The 20,948-nt window shown below is 45.2% G+C and overlaps 1 protein-coding gene across 4 annotated transcripts in view; it reads left to right on the forward strand.

Annotated features, from left to right (window-relative positions):
- Positions 1-258: 258 nt before the first annotated feature.
- The window catches only part of LOC147439240 (shikimate kinase 2, chloroplastic-like), a 36,974-nt gene continuing 16,284 nt past the window's right edge, over positions 259-20,948 (forward strand). For 3 of the 4 annotated variants that reach the window (XM_086485109.1, XM_086485108.1, XM_086485107.1), the window contains exon 1: positions 259-414. In XM_086485109.1, coding sequence (XP_086341235.1) covers positions 315-414 — 100 coding nt within the window. In that variant the 5' untranslated portion in view covers positions 259-314. Of the gene's footprint in view, positions 420-20,948 lie in introns of all 4 variants that reach the window. The other variant, XM_086485110.1, reaches the window with a different exon arrangement.

Consider the following 20,948-nt stretch of genomic DNA (forward strand, 5'->3'; position numbering starts at 1 on the left):
AATGGCTATGTAGAAATAACGACATCATTCAAATGGAATGCCGAGGTAGCATAGGTGCAATAAGTTACTCGAGTATAAACATTTGAATCGTCGACAACAATAAGCCAATAGTGAGGAGTTACGAGTAGGACTTTGGTTGATGATCAATAGCATCAGTCAAAACAAGAGAAACTTGATCAACTTGCCTATAAGTATTGCTTTTACTTTTTAAATTATGGAGATATTGAGATGTTAAGAACCACCAAGCCTTATCAACTTTTTTTATTACGCTCTCTTAAGTGATGTTTGTCTAGCACCAACAGCACCTGCGAGCAATGCACCAACTAAGCCATGCTCCCTGCGCTGTAGCCTTCAGGGAGGGCCAGCTTCCAAGAGCTGCTGAACATGCGACCTTGGTTGCGGGCAGACGACCAGGTAAGGTGATATTGGCGTCGAGAGAGAGAGAGAGAGAGAGAGAGAGAGAGAGAGAGAAGGGGGGGGGCGGGGGGAGTGGGTCGGTGGATGAGAGGGAGGGAAGGGTCACTATTGAAGGGACCAGGCTCACGAGTGGTAACAGGGGAGTGTTGAGGAGAGGGACTGGGTGAAGTAGCTCACACCTGTGAAGGAACTGGTGAAGCTTCCTGTGGAGGAACTAGAGGGGGGTAGGACTCGGCTGGAAAACAGACTGCTGATGACGGCGCTGAACAGGCTGCCAGCGGCCATGAGGTCATTCGCTGAGCCTAGAGTCACTCCGCTCATGAGCAGCTCATTCTTGGCCCCTTTTACAGTTAGAGAGATGCATGATGGTCTTGTAGATGTTATGCTGCTTCTTTGTCCGGAGGATGATGGCCTCACTGGGCAGTTTTTCCTTCTCATTGCCTGGAGGGATGTCTTGCACTTGCCTCTTCTCCAAGGATTCGAGCAAATTTTTACACTGGTCAGATGCCTTCCTGGCTTACCTCAGGACCCATTACGCTTATACCAAAGGGAGGAGATCACACATTGCTTCATCAGTGGCATTCCACTACTCTCCTGTCTTCTAAGATTCTCACTCGGATGAGCAGTGCTAGATTGTGGCCTGAGATGGGTTTTGTGCAAGATCGATGCATTCTGGACAACATTTTTCACATTTCATGAGGTAGTGGATCATAAATATTTCGGACAGTCCTTGGAAATCTTCCTCCTCAACTTTGAGAAGGCTTATGACAGAGTGGACTAGGATTTTTTGGAGGGCACTTTACATAGGATTGGCTTTTTGGCGCGATGGATTCGTGGTGTGTCAGTATTGTACAGATTTGATAGTAGTGCGGTTACGATTGGGGCTTGGAGAGTCTTTCCCATTGTCATGATGTGTACGATAGGGTTGTCCTCTACCGAGACAATGTCCTTTCATTTGCATTGCAGGATTCTACAAATTAGAGGATTCAGTTTGCCTTCCAAAGGGTGTAGGTGCTTGTTTGCTTGCTTAGGAGTATGCGGATGATGCAGTGGCACGCATGGTTCCCAAATATGGTGTGTTGGATGCAAGTTGCAGGCGTTGCTTAGTCATATATATATTTACAGAAGTCCCATTGTCCTTTTCTCACTTCATTTGTTGTTTATGGGGGATTTGAATGAAGCTGAGGAAAGGCCTAGTTCAGTAGTTACCTTGGACCTTAGAGGAGTTTGATCCTCAACCACTGATACGAAACCTCTCGGTTCGGGATCTGCTAGCATTGGTCGGCATATTCTATTGCGGCAACAGAATTTGGAGTGTGGGCCTACACGATAAAGTCTTGGCTGGATGTTGCCCGATCTCATGCCTTTATGTACAACTTTTGGTCCTTCCTCTAGGATTTGCAAATCAGCTGCCATATACTTTACTTCATGTGGTCCATTGTAAGGTGCAGCAGAAGTGAATGTTGAACTTTGCTCAAGATGAGTGCTCCAAACTGTGCTCAAGGTTCCTTTTACTTACGGAAGGGAGAGCCTTCCGTTCCTTTAGTGAGATAGTGCAAATGATCACAAACAAAGTGGTAAACACTGTGAATGAAGGTGTTGAGACTGAGAGATAGAGAGAGAAGAATACGACACCTGTAACAAACTGCTGACGTGTCAAAGTTTAAAGAATGGAGCCAACTTGCAGATGCTGGCCGAGGGGCCTAAACCCTAAGAAGAGCAAGTAACAGAAGAAGTCCTACCAACTTATGGGGACCCCGTCTGATGGGGCCCCAAGTGACAAAGGATTAAAATAAAGCAGGACACGCACACACACAAAAACCGATGACGTGGTAGATTTCGGAAAATTACGTTGGCATGATGACGTGGCATGCTGTACGGATTTTTGCGTTTTGGGCTAGCTGATGACGTGGCAGGTTGTACGGATTTCCGTGATTTTTGCTGGCAGCTTTTTGGCATTGCTTTTGGACCGAAGCTTTTGAGTTTGAAGGCTTTTCATGTATAACTGCTTTTGGGGCCTAGGGCCTTTAAATATGAGGTTAGGGCTCATTCTCTGGCATGCTTCTTGGAGAAGGTGCAGAGTCTGGAGTATCGGCTTGTATTGTCTTGATGCAATATAAAGAAATACAGAAAGGGGCGCCAAGGTTTGGGGCCAATACCCTCTGGGGTGGAATTCTGCCACTCCGTGTCGCGTGTCGTCTCTCTCTTCCAGTTCAGTTGTTATTGAAATGCTAAAAGTCTGTTCAGTCTGTTCTTTTCTATTTGCATGTGCCTGTCTTGTGACAACACCAGAATGTTGTCAAACCCTCCTCCGAAGGCTCCACTCTCTGTGGCGAGAGCGGTCTACTATTGATTGCACAAATCTGCCGACGATGTTGACAACGATGAGGACGACGACGAGACGGGCTGAAATTTGAAAACGTTAAGGGCTGAAATCTGCAAATCTTGTATGTGCTGAATTCTGACTCTATGTTGGTGATGATGGCGATGACGACGATGCAACGACGACGCACTGAAAACGTAGATGCTGAAATCTGCGTTTTCCGGGCTGAATCTACAAACTCTTTTTGATCTGACCGTGCGGCGAGATCTGCTGCGGGAAGGTGAGATCTACAAGGTTCGGGAGTTCTACTATGGAGTCTGACTGCTGAAAACTGAAAACGTTGATGCCTATGTTGGTTCTATCGCGGAGAATTTGCAAAATGCTAGGTCGTCCTGCTGATCCAAAAACGCTAGGGCTGATATGTGATCTGTTGCAAAATTGCTAGGATATCTGCTGGCGCCAGGCTGATCTGCAAGTGGCAAAACGTTGGGGCTGATCTGCAGTTGAAAAACGCTGGCTGGTTTTTGTGGCTGAAAACGCTAGGTTGACTGCCGGGGAGTCTTGCTGAAAAGGTGCACTGTCGGATGTCTGGTCCCTACTGCCTCTTCTGCGAGAGAATGCTAGCGGTAGGTTTCTTATATACATGCTTGTCAAAATTGCCCTACCCAATTTCCCAACAAAAGTCACTTATTGATAATAAGTGAAAAATGGCTAAAATAGGGAAAATAGGTCTATGCAGTGTAAAAATGCTCCTGATGGGTTCTGACTGTAATCTGATGATCATGCTGTGTACAACTAGAGGATATGCATCTACTCTAAGTGTCTGGACATGCACGGTCTGCGAATAGACTCACAAAAGTGTGAGAACACTTCCTATGCTAGGCTAATTGAACTGAACCGAACCCTTGTCATGAAGTAGCTTGTCCATGTACACATATGGTTCGATGTGCACGTGACATTCCCTCCTTTTCAAAGTGTGGTACTGGTACCGAACTGTATGGCGTCGAGGGAGATCGCCAACAGCGTCTGGAATTCTGGAAAGGACTCTTCGCCGGCTCACTCTGATGCGTGGGTCATGCAATACTTGAACTTCATAAAGGTCTGCAACGCTTGCTTCTTTGGGCCGCGCCGAAAGCGATACAAAGTCATCTGTGGCTCCTTCAATGCTTCAACTTCGTCGATGGTCATGCGTCTACCTTCTTCAAGAATCTCCGAGGATGAAAATTGTGCGCTCCTTGCCGCACTATCGAAGCAAGGGACTTGCCAATACACCGTGTGCGAGCCACAAACGGCTCCAAGCACACAACAAGCCTAAACTAGCAAGCTCAAGAAAACAAAGGGTGTGTCACTCACCGCTCTACGCTCGCCTTCGTGGTGGATTCCTCGCCGCGATGAAGAAGAAGCTGCAGTCGTGCCGCGCTCAACCGCTTCGCCGCCGTCGTGCCTTCGTAATGCTCGATCGCACACACACACTCCCTCTCTCTCTCTCTCACACACACACACACACAAGGAGGTGAAGAAGAAGAAGATGGAGATGGAGCAAGAGCACTCTTCTATTGCACAAATGAGAGAACGAGTAAAAATTAGGTTTAGTTGGCTTTTATAGGAGCTCACCCCATTCACACTTGGGCGCCCATGCTTAGCCAACTAATCCCTTGAATGTCTTAGTTAGAGTGCGCCTCTCATCGGCGATCACTCTACCTTTCCCTATTGGTCCGACAAGCCCGGTACCTGACTCTAAATAATACAACGTTAATAGATCATATGGTGTCCGTGTGCCGTGAGGGTTAACATGCCCCCCTTCCTGATGTAGATTCCGTCCTCGGAAGCTATTGAGTTGAAGCTGGTTCGTCGAGGTGGAAAAGCATTTGAGATGAATGTCCTTAGCCTTCTTCAGTCACTGCAAAATCAAACAACATTGCCACAGTAATTGCAATCTCATATACAATTAAAAATCATATGCAATTTTAGGTAGACAAATTGATTGGTAAAAGAATTTCAAACAATTTGTCAACAATGAACATTAAATTGCAATGTAATCAAATGCAAAAACAGATGTACATGTAGAAAATTAAACAAGTCTGGGGTCGCTAATTTGACGGTCGAAAGGCACTAGAGATCGAATATTAATACCATGGGTAAGCTTCTTAATTTTCTGTGGTCAATTAAGTTGTTTAATCGCGAGAGCCAAGTATTCATGTTCGAGGGCTGACTAGAGGCTATATCTAGAAAACCTTGTAGTTAAGCTACCATAAAAGGAATTTCTCATGAAATCATCGCTTGACTGATTACTTTTTCTTTGACCCCCCAAAGTCTTTTCACATTGATTCAATTTGATGTGTATGCTTATTTTGTATGCCTTGGGTTTTTTGCTTTTCAAGGAAAAGCGCCCACATTGGGAACCTCTAGGGCTCTAGTACCATAGGCGATACATGTGAGTGAAGTACCAAATCAAGCTGAGAGTTCTCTTCCAGCTTAAAATTTTACATTGTGGCACTTTGATTTTTTGTTTGTTCATTTTCAGCATTTTAATTTTGTAACTTTGGGGGGTCATATAACACTGTTACCCTCCCCAGGCTCATCACATTAGTAAACTCCCTTTATAATACTTAAGCTAAAGGTCAATAGGGTTAAGCCCACTAGAAAGCCCTAGTACATTTCACACAATGCTGCCTAAATCGGATTAAGAACCTAAGTAACCATTGCTTATTAGGAAGGCATTCCCCATGGTATTAAGAGAAGATTTCTAATACCTAGCTTGGTCAAACTAGCTTAGTCGGACTGCTTGATTTTTACACCTAGACAAGTGATTATGACAAAACATTACATTGAATTAAATGTTTGATACTAAGCAAATGCACTGAATATTATGCTACCAATCACAATCAAAGCAGACAATCATAGATGCAAAAAGATAACGGCAATGCTAATGGACAAGAAAAACCTGTTTGTGTTGATGGTCGTGCTTGATTTGAAGGTTCCATGAAGGTCCAAATCCTAACCACAGCAACACGTTCCTGTACACACTATGAAACAAAAGGAATATCTCCAGGAGGCACATTAGTGGGAAAAGAGAACTTCGCTAATCTCTCAACTCTAAAACAGAAACACTCCTATCGTACTAATCTTACCTACCCTCCATCACTCAAGTGATGAGGATCAAAAATGTTTTATGGCATAGGTTTCTGTTTCACTGTACCAGATGTGACATGTGTAGGTCTGAGTCAATGTTTTGACTTTTAATGTGCATACTCATTTGCTAATTGCTCTTGCTCTTTATTTTTATTTTTTTGTGAGTATAAAGCTTTATATGTACATTCCCTAAGATCGGAGATTAAGAGGTCAGGGAGAAAGGTTGAGAGGGAAGCAAGTGAATGATGACTGTCAGCAAACACTCCCCCCTTCCTTGGGTAGATCATACCATTTGAAATGAGCTTGTCACCCTTTGAAACCAATTGTTCCAGTTGGTAATAGGTGAGGATTTTTGCCAGTAGTTTTCTATTACCCTAGGTGCCTCGTCAAGTTGCAAGGGTGGTAAGGTACTCTCCCAGGATCGAACTTGAAGTGGTTCATCAGGTGATTCTTGAACACTGGGAGGTGTGGATTCTTTTGTAGCTTTATGGAGGTCCACTACTATAGATGGAGGCTGTGTAGAAGCTTTTACCTCTATGGATGTATTACATGAGGAGCTAGAATCTTCATGGGACTCCCCCCTTCCTGAGCTAGGTGGAACAAATCGTTCTTTCTTTGGTACCCAAACTAGCTCGGGAGCGGGTGTGTAGCATTCTGTGATTTTTTTCTTTCCACGATCATTGATTCGTTTTGGAGATACGGGATTGGGCTCACTTGGGTCAGGTGATAGGTAAGAGCACAATCTACGTTTTGGCACCCAGATTTGATCATTTCCTTGATAGTAGCCTTGGGCTTCCAATAGTCGTTTAGGGATCCATCGCAACATTTTCTTACTTTTCTTGGAGCGAGTGATACGTTTCTTACAAGGCTTCTGTTTTTTAGCACTAGCTATGGTCACTAAAGAAGCTTTAGGGACCCACTTGTATGTTTTCTTCGTTACATTAGGATGAGTTTTGTCGGAAGCGATATGCATTGCTTGTAGCATATTTAAGGGTATAGGTATTTCATCCCCCTCAGGTGTTACCCAGGTCGTCCCCCTATTTCCCCAAGTGTCTATGGTTGATGCTAGGTGGACCCAATCCACATTGTCCGACTCAGTCATCCCAGGTAGGATATCCATATAAGGAGAATCTTGGCCAATGTCTGTATCCTTCTTACAAGTGTAACAATATTGTAGTGGGGCTGAGTGAACTGTGGTGTCAGAGCGATGATCAATAATGGTTTTACTCCCTAAGGGGTGTACCTTACCAGTCACCAAATCCACTCTAAGGACAGAGTCTTGGAATTGCAAATAGACATGATTTTTAGACCAATCATGAACCATTTGTGCTTCCCTCATGAATGGTCGTCCTAAAATCATTTCATATGACATAAGGTGTTTAGAGAAATCCATTACAATGAACTTATGTCGTACCTTGTGTCCTAGAACTTTGATCTTAAGATCCTTGAGCAGCCCCATAGGTTTGGCTATGGTACCATTTGCCATCTTTACCACAATGTTAGTAACACTGAGGCGGGGTTTTCCCATGGATTCCCAACAATCTTTTGTAACGATGCTAACTCCCGCACCACCATCAAGAATTCCCTTTATAGTTAATCCCTTGGTAGTGATGGGTAGGGTCGCATTAGACTCGTCGCCTTCAAAATACTGCCTTAATTCGTTAATGGGTACCTCGATCACAGACTCGTGTCCATCTAAGTCAAGTGATTGCACATGATTTTTCTCATCAATCATAATCGAGTCAGGCCTATTTGGTTGCGCAAACTGCGATAATCCCGTTCGTAGCTCTCCGTTAAGGAATGCTCGAAGTGCAAGGAATAACTCAGGATCTCCATACAGCTTTGCTATGATCGTGGTTCGGACCTCAGAAGACATGAAGTCCACTAGTTTGGCAACATTCATTGGCGTTTTGCAGGGTGTAGGTCCTTGACTAGGAACTGGTGAGGATGGAATCTCATATTCCTCAATGGGATCAGGTATTCTTTCGTTAAACATCCTTTCCAACAAGAAGGGTGTATGCTCACTTTCTGATGTCCCGTCCTCACTCCCTTCTTGGATGATACTAGATATGGCTAACGGTCTATGGTTCATGTGGGGTGGATGAACTTGCGTGGGAAACACTGTGTCATGAATTTTGACCTGCATGGGTTCTGGTTCTAGTTTCCTTTGAGTCTCCTCCACTAAACCTCTTAGATGTTTCACCTGCTCAATCTCGTCTACTGGGTTTGGGTACGTCCCACTCTTCTTTTTACGATTCTTCCCTTTTTGCCCCTGCGGTTTATCTTGAGGGTCTTGGATTGGATTTGGAAACACTTGTGTTTTCAGAGGCTCTTTATGATTTTCTCTTATTCGGTTTTCATTTGGTTCCATGTTACGGTTTTCTTTGTCGGTCTTTCCCTTTGTGGTATTGGTTCTAGTCTCCATTGTCTCGATTGAATCTGAATCATCCTCGAGGTCATTCATATACACGGGGTCATCTCCTGTTCCTATGTTTGTTTTGGAACTTGGCTTTGAATTTTCCGTATTCTGCGACTTCTTCCTTCGTGTCTTCTTTTTCTTTGCTTGGATAACTGACGCGGTATCTCTCTCTTCAAGGATATGTCCTGGCCCTTGAAGCATAGACCGTGTAATCGCATAAGCGGGTGCGACGGGTGGTATTGGCGATGTCACACTAGCAATTTCGACCAAATTTAGGGGTGTGATTTTAGGCGCATTTGGGTTATAGGGGCATTGGGCAATCAAGTGATCTATGCCACAACGATTACATGTGAGTATTGGCATTGCAGACGTGCTCCCTTGATTCATTTGCATCTGTGCAGCATTCTTTTGCAGCCTAATAGGGCACTCCGCTACTCGATGTGGTCCACCACACTCGTAGCATTGAAGAGGTGGCCTCCTAGCCTGGGTGTTGATATTTTGACCTCTGGATGCGAGAGCAGCAGCTTGATAAACCGGCTTGACTTGTCCCCAACAATCTTCCATGTAGTATATAGGACACTCTTCCAATGTATCAAGTCCGTAGGCAATACTAGTGTCTATTTCCTCCTCACAGCCATCTGCATAAGCATTAGATGGCTCGCAACCCACTTGGTTCATAGGGGCGACTCTTGGATGCGGGGGCTGCGGTCCTAGCACAGGAGGTGGTAGCGGTGTAGCTTGTACAACATTTTGAGGTCTAGGGACCATGTGTTGTGGTAGTTGCTCAACAGGTGGAGTAGGCATCAATACAGGAGCTCGCGGTGTAACCGGCCTGTTCAATCCAAAAAGGGCGGTAGACTTTACTTTAAACCTTGATTTAGCTTTCACCCGTTATTAGTCGTCTATTTTACTTGTATTTTCAAGACACAACAAAGGGGAGAGGGATACAGGCTGCTAGATTGCACCTGTATGAGTAGACAGACACCAGATTGGCCCCTAACTTAGGCGCCCCTTTCGGTATTTCTTTATTGTTCAAAAGAGGGAATAAACGCTGTGGTTCCTACAAGCTGCCCCGCACAAACTCGGCTGAATTTCCACTGTTCCAGCCCGATTTCGGCAGCATAACTGTACTAGAACCCTTCACGGTCAGTATTCCCACGCATTGACTGACTTTCCCGACGCATACGGGCACTTTGCAAAACCTGGCGAGAATCTGCAGCACGCTGAATTCTCTGTTTTCAGCCCTGAAAATACGCCAGATCGCCTGTACAGCGGTCCCCTTGCGTCCCCAAACCTCCTGGGGGTATTAGGGTCCGTTTAGGGCCAAAACCCTAAACCTGCAAAAATACACAGCAGGCTGTTATTCACTGTTTCGGGCTCCGTTTCGCGTGCCGGTCGCATCCGTAGCAAGCCCTCGAGCTCCCGCACCTGTAGGGCTACTTGCCCTTTGAATCGGACGAGATTTCTGGCGTGAAACCTCTCCGAATTCACCTGTACCTGCGGGGGGATTAGCCGCTAGCTAATCCAGTACCTGTGCAAGAGGCTCTTGCCTCGGCAATCGCGCATGAACCCACACAACTGTACATTGGTCAAATGAAGAGCCCACTAGAGGGGCATAACATACTGCCAAAGGGGAGAGAGAGGGCAGTGCGTAGCGTGCAGGGCATCACTCCTGGCACCGCACTGTGCATAAGAGGGAAAGCAAGCACTCCATAGCTCTTAACCTGTGACAGAGACTTGCAAAATGAGCCTCCCAGCTATAAATCACGTTTTTGCCTTCTCTATAAGTAGTAAACTGGCCTCAGAGTGCCAAGTGTCACTCATTTGTGCATTTTCCCGCTTTAGACCCTCGGGTCTAAAAATATCTCACCTGCAGCCTCTGTTGACTTGGCCACAGAGTAACAAAATGATCCCCATGTCAAACTGCACGTAATGACGCGAAGACATTTTCAGGTCCCAAAATAGCAGTTCCCTAAATTTTAGGAGATGCTGCCATTGTATCTTTCTAGGTCATCCGACCCTCTTTGTACACTGCGGCCACATCCAGAACTGAAATGTAGCCTCTGTAGCAAAGGATTCCACTTTGGCTAGTCAATGACCCCACTTGGCTAACCATAGTCCTTGTCCAACCTTAGTGCTCTCTTGCCCTCAGGCCTGGACTCCCTCTGGACAGTTCCACACTAGCTATGCAATGCAGGGCAGTTAGATTTCCCGAGGGGTGTTTCCAAAAGTGAAAGTAAATAGATAATAAGAAAGAAATCAACAAAAAAGATAGATAGTAGTCACACGCTGGTGACATACCCCCCTCTTGAAATCTCAAACGTCCTCGTTTGCATCTATGTCGTACATGCTTACTGTCAACACTGATGTATTCAACACCTGTCGACACATATACGACACATACATGCTCATTGTCAACCCTGGTGTATTCAACACCTCGTCGACTCATGTATTGCCTGCGTGTGAACCCTGTCCCAATGACATAGTGGTAGCTGCACACTCTGCCATTGCTTTGAGTCACTAACTTTCCAATGACAAAATGGTAGCTGCACATTTTGCCACTGTCTTATAGTACACGTTGGATCCCGTAACACTTTCGAGCATACCCAAACCGACAGTTTAAGAATGCAGTTACACATGTACTCCTGAATAGAAGCAATCATTGTATCCTTGACAAACTGACAAGAAATACTCACTTCTATAGCACTAACCAAACTTTTGGACATTCCATAAGAGCAATTGCCAAACTGACAATCTGTACAGCTCTAACATTCATGTAACAGGTATTTCATTTGAGCTCACTTTAAATACCATGTACATCATTTGTTTCAGAAGCCATTGTCACACTGACAATCCATTTAGCTTTGAAACTCAAGGGGTCAAGGTAGGTTGCAAATCGAAGGCTTCCAGGTAAAGTGATAACACAGTTGGTGACTCTGCAAGTTCACCTTCTTCCATCCACTTAGCATCCATTGGTGGATAGTTTCTGAACTTTACCAAGTAACGCCTAGCAACCTTGCCTTTCACTTTCCTTTCTTTGTGTGCCAAAATCTGTTCAGGGACCAAGATCTCGTCAAGTTCCTCGACTTCCGGCTGATCTTCAGCTGGAATAGCTTCTGGCACATCACCCACATAGGGTCTGAGAAGACTCACATGAAACGCATTGTGAATCTTCCAACTGTCAGGCAATTTCAGCCTATATGCAACATCACTGATTATGTCGCACACTTGAAAAGGCCCATAGTAACGCATGCTGAGCTTTGGAAACAGTCTTTCCTTGCCCTTCATCTTCTTTAACCTTGCCTTTTCAAACCGTAGAAGCACCCAATCACCAAGTGAATATACCACTTCACGACGGTGACGATCAGCTGCTTTCTTTTGCTTTGCCTGAGTCCTTTCTAAGGCCACTTTGACCTTCTTGTACATTTCATCCATGTCTTGAACATACTTATCTGCTTCAAATATCTTGTCCTTTGTATGCAGTATGGGAGGAACTTTCTTGCCACCTTCAACTATCTCAAAAGGTGCCTTGCCAGTTGATGAATGCACTGTATTATTGTATGCATACTCCACCAATGGCAAATACTGCTCCCACTTTCCTTTATGCTCTGACACATAGCACTTGAGCAGATCTAGGACAGTAGAATTTGCCTCTTCCGACTGCCCATCTGTTTGAGGATGAAATGACGAAGAGAATTTGAGCGTGGTGCCCATATTCTCAAACAAACCTTTCCAGAACAAACTAGTCATGCGTGGATCACGGTCGCTAATAATCGACTGTGGCATGCCATGATACTTGAAAATATTGCTCATAAACAAGCGTGCCATCTGATCTGGCTTTATCTTCTTCCTGACAGGAATAAAATGAGCCTGTTTGCTGAATCTGCAAATAATGGTCCAAATACCATCATTTCCTGTCTGCGTTCTCGGAAGATCAAAGATAAAATCCATAGCAATACTTTCCCATGGTTTATCTGGAATAGGTAGTGGTTGCAATAACCCTGGTGCCTTTTGCCTGTCAAACTTGACCTTTTGGCATACTAGGCATTCTCGCACAAAGGCATCCACATCCCTTCTCAATGTAGGCCAATAGAAGAATGTCTCAACCGCTTTAACTGTAGCATCGATACCACGATGCCCTGCATACGGTGGGACATGACTCTCTTCCATAACTTTGCGTCGCAATGGCTTTGTGACACACAATCTGCCATGCATCATCATGAACCCATCTTTAAGAAGATAGTGTTCATGATGTTGTCCATCCATTAGTTGCTCGAAGACCCTTGCAAAATCTTCATCATTTGCATACTGTTCTCTCATATCATCAAGTTCATGATGATAAGGAATCGACACAGCTGAAATTTGTGGCTTTCTTGACAAGGCATCAGCCACAACGTTCTTCTTGCCTTCCACATGCACAATCTGAAAATGGAACATGGACAAGATATTTGCCCATCGCATATGCTTCTCAGATAACTTTGTTTGTGTCAAGAAGTATCGCAAGGTCTGATGATCCGTTTGGACAACGAAATCTGCACCTAGCAGGTAGTGTTTCCAACTTAAGAGCGCATGAATCACAGCCAGTAACTCTTTCTCATAGACCTGCATGGTCATCTCTGGCCCTTGCAAAATTCTGCTCTCATAGGCTACTACCCTGCCATCTTGCATTAGCACAGCACCAATGCTACTACCGCAGGCATCACACTGGACCACAAATGACTTCCTAAGATCTGGCAACACAATGACTGGATCCGAAGTCATCTTTTCCTTTAAGAGATTAAAAGCTAAAATCTCTTTTTGTGTCCATCTAAAGGTGACTGCCTTCTTTTGAAGAGCATGTAAAGGTGAAGCAATCTCAGCGAAATTTCGGATAAACCTTCTGTAATAGGAGCATAGTCCCAAAAAGCTTCGGACATCATGCACCGTCTTCAAATTTGGCCATGACTTGATCGCTTCAACTTTTGCAGGATCCATTCTGACACCATCCTTTGAGACAATGTGTCCCAGAAAGTGAATCTCTTCCAGAAAAAACTCACTTTTCTTTGCATTGATGAGCAACCTATGACTGCGTAGCTCTTTGAACACAATGGCCAAGTGATGCCTATGCTCCTCTTCATTCTTTGAGTAGACTATCATGTCATCAAAGAATGTACCAACAAACTGCTGGTGTGGACGGAAAATTCTGTCCATCATCCTATTGAACGTAGCCGGAGCATTTGTGAGACCAAAGGGCATCACTAAAAATTCGTAAAGGCCAAACGTTGTTCTAAAAGCAGTCTTGTGCACATCCTCTGATCTAATGCGGATCTGATGATACCCACTCTTTAGATCTATCCTGCTAAACATAGCTGCTCCTTCTAATTTGTCCATAATATCATCAATTCTAGGTATAGGGAACCTATTCTTGATGGTATTCTTGTTCAGTGCACGGTAGTCGATGCACATACGCCATGAGCCATCTTTTTTCTGCACCAACAATACTGGAGAACAGAATGGAGATGAACTGGGCTGAATCAGCCCTTTTTCTAACAGCTCCTGTACTTGGCCCATTATCTCTTTCTGCTGAGCCGCACTAACCCTGTACGGAGGCTTGTTTGGTGGGCTACTGCCTGGCACCAAATCTATCGCATGGTCCTCGGGTCTCTCTGGCGGTAATTGAGACGGTAATGAATCGGAAAAACAGTCACTATACTGTTGTAAAAACATTGACCTTTCTTTATCTAGCACAGATAAATTTGATTCATCACAATCTGACACTTCACGTGCAAAAACCAAGTACGCAGAAAGATGCTTTTTCATTACAGAAGTAATAGCAGAAGCTGATACAGTAGGAATAGACTCCCCTTTAAGCTTTACATCCAGAATGTGAGTCTTTCCCCTGCTCTGTACAGTGATCTTTTTGTTGTAGGCATCCATGATTCCCTGTACACGAAATAACCAAGGAATACCTAACAACACATCACATCCGTCCAGTGGCATGATGTAAAATTCTTCAGCATCTACATAGGACTGGATATGTAGACGCAACTTTCCAATGATGGGTGTCACAGCCTCTGTATGGCCAGGACATGCCAAACCTGCCTCTGCTGTATACCCCATCTCTTCAGGTCTGATTCCCAACTTTGAAGCCAATTCTGGGGAAATAAAGTTGGCTTTGGCACCTGGATCAAAGAAGATAAGCACTGTTTGATCCCTAACCTTTCCCCATGCTCTGCAAAGCTCACTTGCATGTGAATTTGGCTTGTCGCCCACCATATCTGGCACTAGACCTGCCATGGGCTTCTTTCCTTTCTTGTCTTCCTTGTCTTCAGAATCAGGTGGCCTTTTCTTTGTAGGACAGTTGTAAGCAATGTGGCCAGGCTGCTCACATATAAAGCATTTGTTCTCTGTCCTCAGGACCTTCTTTTGCTCTTCTGACTTGCGAGGAAAACGTCTTTTCCATTTCTTTGCTGGTCCTTTTTCTGATTCAGCCGTAGCTTTGTCTTTCCCTGCGTTGGCTGACTCCTGAGTCCCTTTAGGAGCCTCATTGGGAACGTGCTTCTTGGCTGAATTTTTCTTGCCTGATCCTGCCTTGACGCCAGTGTTAAATTCACAATCTTCTCCCTTGAGCAAACCATTGCCAGTGTTTGCTACCTCGATGAGCTGCGTCAAAGTAGTGACTTTTGTCTTCGTGCAGTATTTTCTCAATCCTTTGGGTAGGCCACAACAGTATTTTTCAATCTGTTCTGTCAATGGCACAAACCTATAGGAAGTTACTGGAAGTAGAGCTTTCCAAAACTTCCGATTGTAATCATCCAGATTTCTGCAAGTGGCAGCATTAAGCTGGTGCCATTCTGTCATGACATCTGCTTCGAAATCATCAGATAACCATGCTGCTGCAAAAATCTGCTTGAAGTAAATCCATGTGGACGGAGCTTGCCCTTGAAGCAATAAAGTTGTCCACCATTGTCCCGCATTCCCTGTCAAGAAAGTGGCTGCCTTGCGGACCTTTGAAGCCTCTGTAAAGTTTCCCCCTGCATAGGCCTTATCAAACTGCTGGAGGAATGAAAGAGCCTTCTTCCTGTCATCAAACCCTGTAAAGGTCGTGAATGACACACCTTTGCCACCTTCTTTGTACGGAGTTGGCCTCTCCAGCGGCGTTAAATTGTCATATGGAAGTGACTGAAACATGGGAACACTATTAGGGTTCATCTGTGTTCCTTGGCCGCTATTAACTTGACCTGGAAATGCCATATTTGGCTGCTGATTTGTAATTCCAGCCATGCCAAAATTTGCTTGTGGCATCCCAAATTGTCCCTGAGTGCTTTGAAACCCTGGTTGCATACCCATGACACTGTACATGGGGTTAGGCATCATCGTTTGAGCACCCGCAAACACTGTTCCTGGCGTATAAAACTGATTTCCAGGTGCATGACCAGCCATGCTCTGAAATACCGATCCACCTCCAAAATAGCCAGGGTGTACTGAAGGTGGTGGGAAGACCTGTTGCATAGCCTGTAAGTTGCTTCCTTGCCCATTAGAACCAGCTATAGGCTGCTGAAAGGTGGCGGGCTGAATTGGTACAGCTTGAAAAACTGGCATCTCAGCCACCTGTTCTTGCACCTTAGGCATAGGTCGTGGAGACTGCATGTTCTCCGTCAAGTGTACAGGTGTTTCCATTGACTGTGCGGTATGAATCACCTGTGCTCGAGCCTTAACAGGCTTTTGAATATGATCCAGTGACCCAACTTGCTGAGACGGAACAGGAGGTTGCAGAAAAGCTAAAAACCTCGGATTCTGCATTACTTGTGTGAACATAGCCACAGTAGTAGCCAACTGGGTCCTGAATATATCATCATCAGTCTGTGGTGGTCTTGAGGACTCACCCACTTCATGTGTCTGTTGACCCTGTGAAGAGGAAACCTCTTCAGTCACATCATCTGGTCTGTCAGCCATAATTACAATTCCCTGTGTCTGGTCTATGATCCCCTGTGTCTTCAAGCCCAAAACTGACCAAGGCTCACTTCTATGGGAAAAAGTGATTTAATCCCGTCGATGGAACCATGTAACCGGCCTGTTCAATCCAAAAAGGGCGGTAGACTTTACTTTAAACCTTGATTTAGCTTTCACCCGTTATTAGTCGTCTATTTTACTTGTATTTTCAAGACACAACAAAGGGGAGAGGGATACAGGCTGCTAGATTGCACCTGTATGAGTAGACAGACACCAGATTGGCCCCTAACTTAGGCGCCCCTTTCGGTATTTCTTTATTGTTCAAAAGAGGGAATAAACGCTGTGGTTCCTACAAGCTGCCCCGCACAAACTCGGCTGAATTTCCACTGTTCCAGCCCGATTTCGGCAGCATAACTGTACTAGAACCCTTCACGGTCAGTATTCCCACGCATTGACTGACTTTCCCGACGCATACGGGCACTTTGCAAAACCTGGCGAGAATCTGCAGCACGCTGAATTCTCTGTTTTCAGCCCTGAAAATACGCCAGATCGCCTGTACAGCGGTCCCCTTGCGTCCCCAAACCTCCTGGGGGTATTAGGGTCCGTTTAGGGCCAAAACCCTAAACCTGCAAAAATACACAGCAGGCTGTTATTCACTGTTTCGGGCTCCGTTTCGCGTGCCGGTCGCATCCGTAGCAAGCCCTCGAGCTCCCGCACCTGTAGGGCTACTTGCCCTTTGAATCGGACGAGATTTCTGGCGTGAAACCTCTCCGAATTCACCTGTACCTGCGGGGGGATTAGCCGCTAGCTAATCCAGTACCTGTGCAAGAGGCTCTTGCCTCGGCAATCGCGCATGAACCCACACAACTGTACATTGGTCAAATGAAGAGCCCACTAGAGGGGCATAACATACTGCCAAAGGGGAGAGAGAGGGCAGTGCGTAGCGTGCAGGGCATCACTCCTGGCACCGCACTGTGCATAAGAGGGAAAGCAAGCACTCCATAGCTCTTAACCTGTGACAGAGACTTGCAAAATGAGCCTCCCAGCTATAAATCACGTTTTTGCCTTCTCTATAAGTAGTAAACTGGCCTCAGAGTGCCAAGTGTCACTCATTTGTGCATTTTCCCGCTTTAGACCCTCGGGTCTAAAAATATCTCACCTGCAGCCTCTGTTGACTTGGCCACAGAGTAACAAAATGATCCCCATGTCAAACTGCACGTAATGACGCGAAGACATTTTCAGGTCCCAAAATAGCAGTTCCCTAAATTTTAGGAGATGCTGCCATTGTATCTTTCTAGGTCATCCGACCCTCTTTGTACACTGCGGCCACATCCAGAACTGAAATGTAGCCTCTGTAGCAAAGGATTCCACTTTGGCTAGTCAATGACCCCACTTGGCTAACCATAGTCCTTGTCCAACCTTAGTGCTCTCTTGCCCTCAGGCCTGGACTCCCTCTGGACAGTTCCACACTAGCTATGCAATGCAGGGCAGTTAGATTTCCCGAGGGGTGTTTCCAAAAAGTGAAAGTAAATAGATAATAAGAAAGAAATCAACAAAAAAGATAGATAGTAGTCACACGCTGGTGACACGCGGTGCATCCGTCCAGGCTACAGGTGGTCTATTTGCCATCATACGTTTGATCATTAAACAATCCTTAGCTTGGTGACCATACCTACCACATGCGTTGCAAGTTCCATTAAATTTTACTCTAAACGTAGGGCACTCACTAGTGCTATGTGGACCTAAGCAAATGGAACACCATTGTTGCTCCCTTCTTGGATACATGTGACTATTTTGAGGGGGTCGATTATCCTTAAGAGACTCTTGAATTGCCTTGGTGAGGTCTGTCAAGAATGTCTCAAATACCTTTGGCTCATTGGCAATGGGCTTTGCAGTCATGGGTTCATACTCAATGGCTTGTGAGCTAGTGGATCTCGTGTCAGTAGACACCCTCATGCCTGCTATCATCAAGTTGTCCTCTAATTGGATTGCATTGGCAGTGACATCTTCCCAGGTTGTGATACCTCTAATCACTAGTCCATTATAGATTCCTTCATTCCTCAACCCTCGAATGAATCGATCAAGCAGTTGGTAATTGTTGAAGCGCTCATTTACAGGGCAACGAGAGTTTAAGTGCTTTAGACGACTAATGAAGTCCCTTACTGACTCTCCTTCCTTACGTTCGGCCTTCTGTAGCTGAGATGCTACACCCCAAAGCACACCTTCTCGTATGTACTCCTTTAGAAACAACCTTCGAAGGGTAGGGTAGATTGTTTTCTCGTCCACCCTTAGGGTTCTATACCAATCTCCAGCCTTCCCACTTAATGTCAAGCTTAAGGCATTGCACTTATGTAGTTCGTTGCGTTCCCCTAAGGAATCACATACTTGTTCAAACACTTCAATGTGTTTCCTAGCATCTTCGTCCCCATTGAATTTTTGCGTGAGTTTGGCAATTTGTACTGCCTTACTTCTAGGCTCTCTATCAGATGCGTGACACATATTTTCCGCGATAGATCGACCTATGGTTTGAGCAAACGCTGCCAAGTTACCTATGTGAGGAGGCAGGGCCGGTGGAGGTACTCTTGGAATCATATGTGAGAGAGGGACGGGTGCCGGTCTTGGCATATGTGTGGATGATGCAGGATATGGAACATAACCGGGCATAGGTCCACTCGGATAAGAGCTAGGGAGCGGCACTCGAGGAGCATAAGCAAGTGGTACAATTGGAGGTGTGGGGGCCATGTGTGCATAAGGGGCTAGAGGCACATATGGTCGAGGCCCCATATTAGGTACTACGACACTAGGTAGTGGCACTGCGCTAACCGTAGATGTCATCGGTACATTCTCTGTCAAGCTTATCCCGGGAGTGAGCACTGTGTTTTCCTTGATAGAGGGTTGAGCCAAGTTAGGGAAGCTAAAGTTTTCGCTCGGAGGCTCAGATTGCATAGAGACCCCAGGTGAAATGACGTAAGATGGGTCCATGGGGCTCATTAGAGGAGTCTCCATTTGTGATAGAGTAGGCTGTTGAGCCTTGCTCGTATCCAGAAATCTCATGGGGCCAGTTGAGAGTATATTTACCCCTCGGTTTTGCCTTTCGGATTGAATAATGCCATGGATAACATTACAGATCATTTTCTGTTGATCTTCGATGCTCGTGGCACTAGAGGTGGATTGTACAATCTCTATCCATCCTACATGGTAGGCGTGGCCAGAGTGTAGATCCGTCAACACCTCAGTGTGGAGGTCGTATGTCCAATGATCATTAATGAACAATCCTTCTAGAGTCGACGTGTTAACGGTTTCTTGTGAGGTAGAAGCAATGTTGCTCCCCGTGGTTTTACTTGTCACCAACGGTACTCTAGAGGGAGCTTCTGAAGGAGGCAGCTCAACAGGGCCTTCTTGATAAGAAGTTGGTAGGATATCCACATGGACACTCTTTGGGGGTGTGGGGTCCACGTGCGATGTGAAAAGAGAGTCCACTTCCCCACCCCCTTCGTGTGCTTCATTTGCATGAGGTTCCGAGCGAGTAGCTCTACCTAATGTTTCCATGAAACGGCTAAACATACTAGCACTAGGCTGTGGAGCTTCGGGAGGTGCATGGCCTTCTCTCTCAGTGTTTTGGGTAGGGTATGCTTCCATGATTTCTGAGTCGGAGGAGGAATCACTAGCGGCTATTTTAGGGTCTTGGGTGGTGCTACCTTGTGTCCCCACTGAGGGTCTAGAGCTTATCGTGGATGGGTAATGGGTGTCCGTATGAACAGAGGCACCCTCAATATGCTCGTGTTCTAGCACCCGCCCAGAGCGTAAGTGCATGTGCTTCTGATACCCTAAGGTGTCAAAAAGCTGCTCTAGGAGGCCTTGTGACTAGTTTTTAGCGTGTTTTTTGTTTGTTTTTTTGCTAGATATTTTAGAGCGTGTCGTGGAATGGGCTGTGTGATAGCTCGAAACGAGCGTATCGGTTAGAGGGTCGTGCCGTGCTTTACAGCCCTCCGTTTGGTCACTCTATGCCCTCGGAATCCCTAAAACTGTCAATTTCCAGTAGGGAACTAGGCCAAAACTAGAAAGTCTAAGGGTGCAAGTGGGAAGAGAAAGGAGGAGAGTGGAGGACTTGTCCCACATGCTCTCATTCTCTCTTGAGGGAGTAGGGTATATATATAAGAGTGAGTCTAGTATATATCATAAGACTGAGGACTGAGGCCTGGGCTTGGGCTTGGGCTTGGGGAAATGATCCTGATCCCGATCTATCTTTTATACAAACCAACCCGTCCATTTTAAGAGTCACGTCACGTTTTTTATTTTCGAAAAATTTCGCCGCCCGCTCAATCGCGTTTTTACTTTCCTTTTTTTTTTTTTTTTTTGGATGATTTTTTTTTCAAAGAAATTATTATTATTATTTTTAAAAAAAAGCAGAAAATACAGAAATTGAAAACGCAGAAATTGAAAATGCAGAAATGCAGAAAATTGAAAAATGGCAGAAATGCAGAAAATTGCAGAAATTGAAAACGCAGAAATTGAAAATGCAGAAATGCAGAAAATTGAAAAAACGCAGAAATGCAGAAAATTGCAGAAATTGAAAAAACGCAAGAAATGCAGAAGATTGAAAACACGCAGAAATTGAAAACGCCGAACTTGAAAATGCAGAAATTGCAGAAATTGAAAAAACGCAGACAATAGCAGAAATTGAAACTTGACAGAAAACGCAAAAAACAGATATCTCCACACACT

This window comes from Adiantum capillus-veneris, chromosome 16 (assembly GCF_014529385.1).
Source record: "Adiantum capillus-veneris isolate H3 chromosome 16, ASM1452938v2, whole genome shotgun sequence".
Taxonomy (NCBI): Eukaryota; Viridiplantae; Streptophyta; class Polypodiopsida; order Polypodiales; family Pteridaceae; genus Adiantum; species Adiantum capillus-veneris.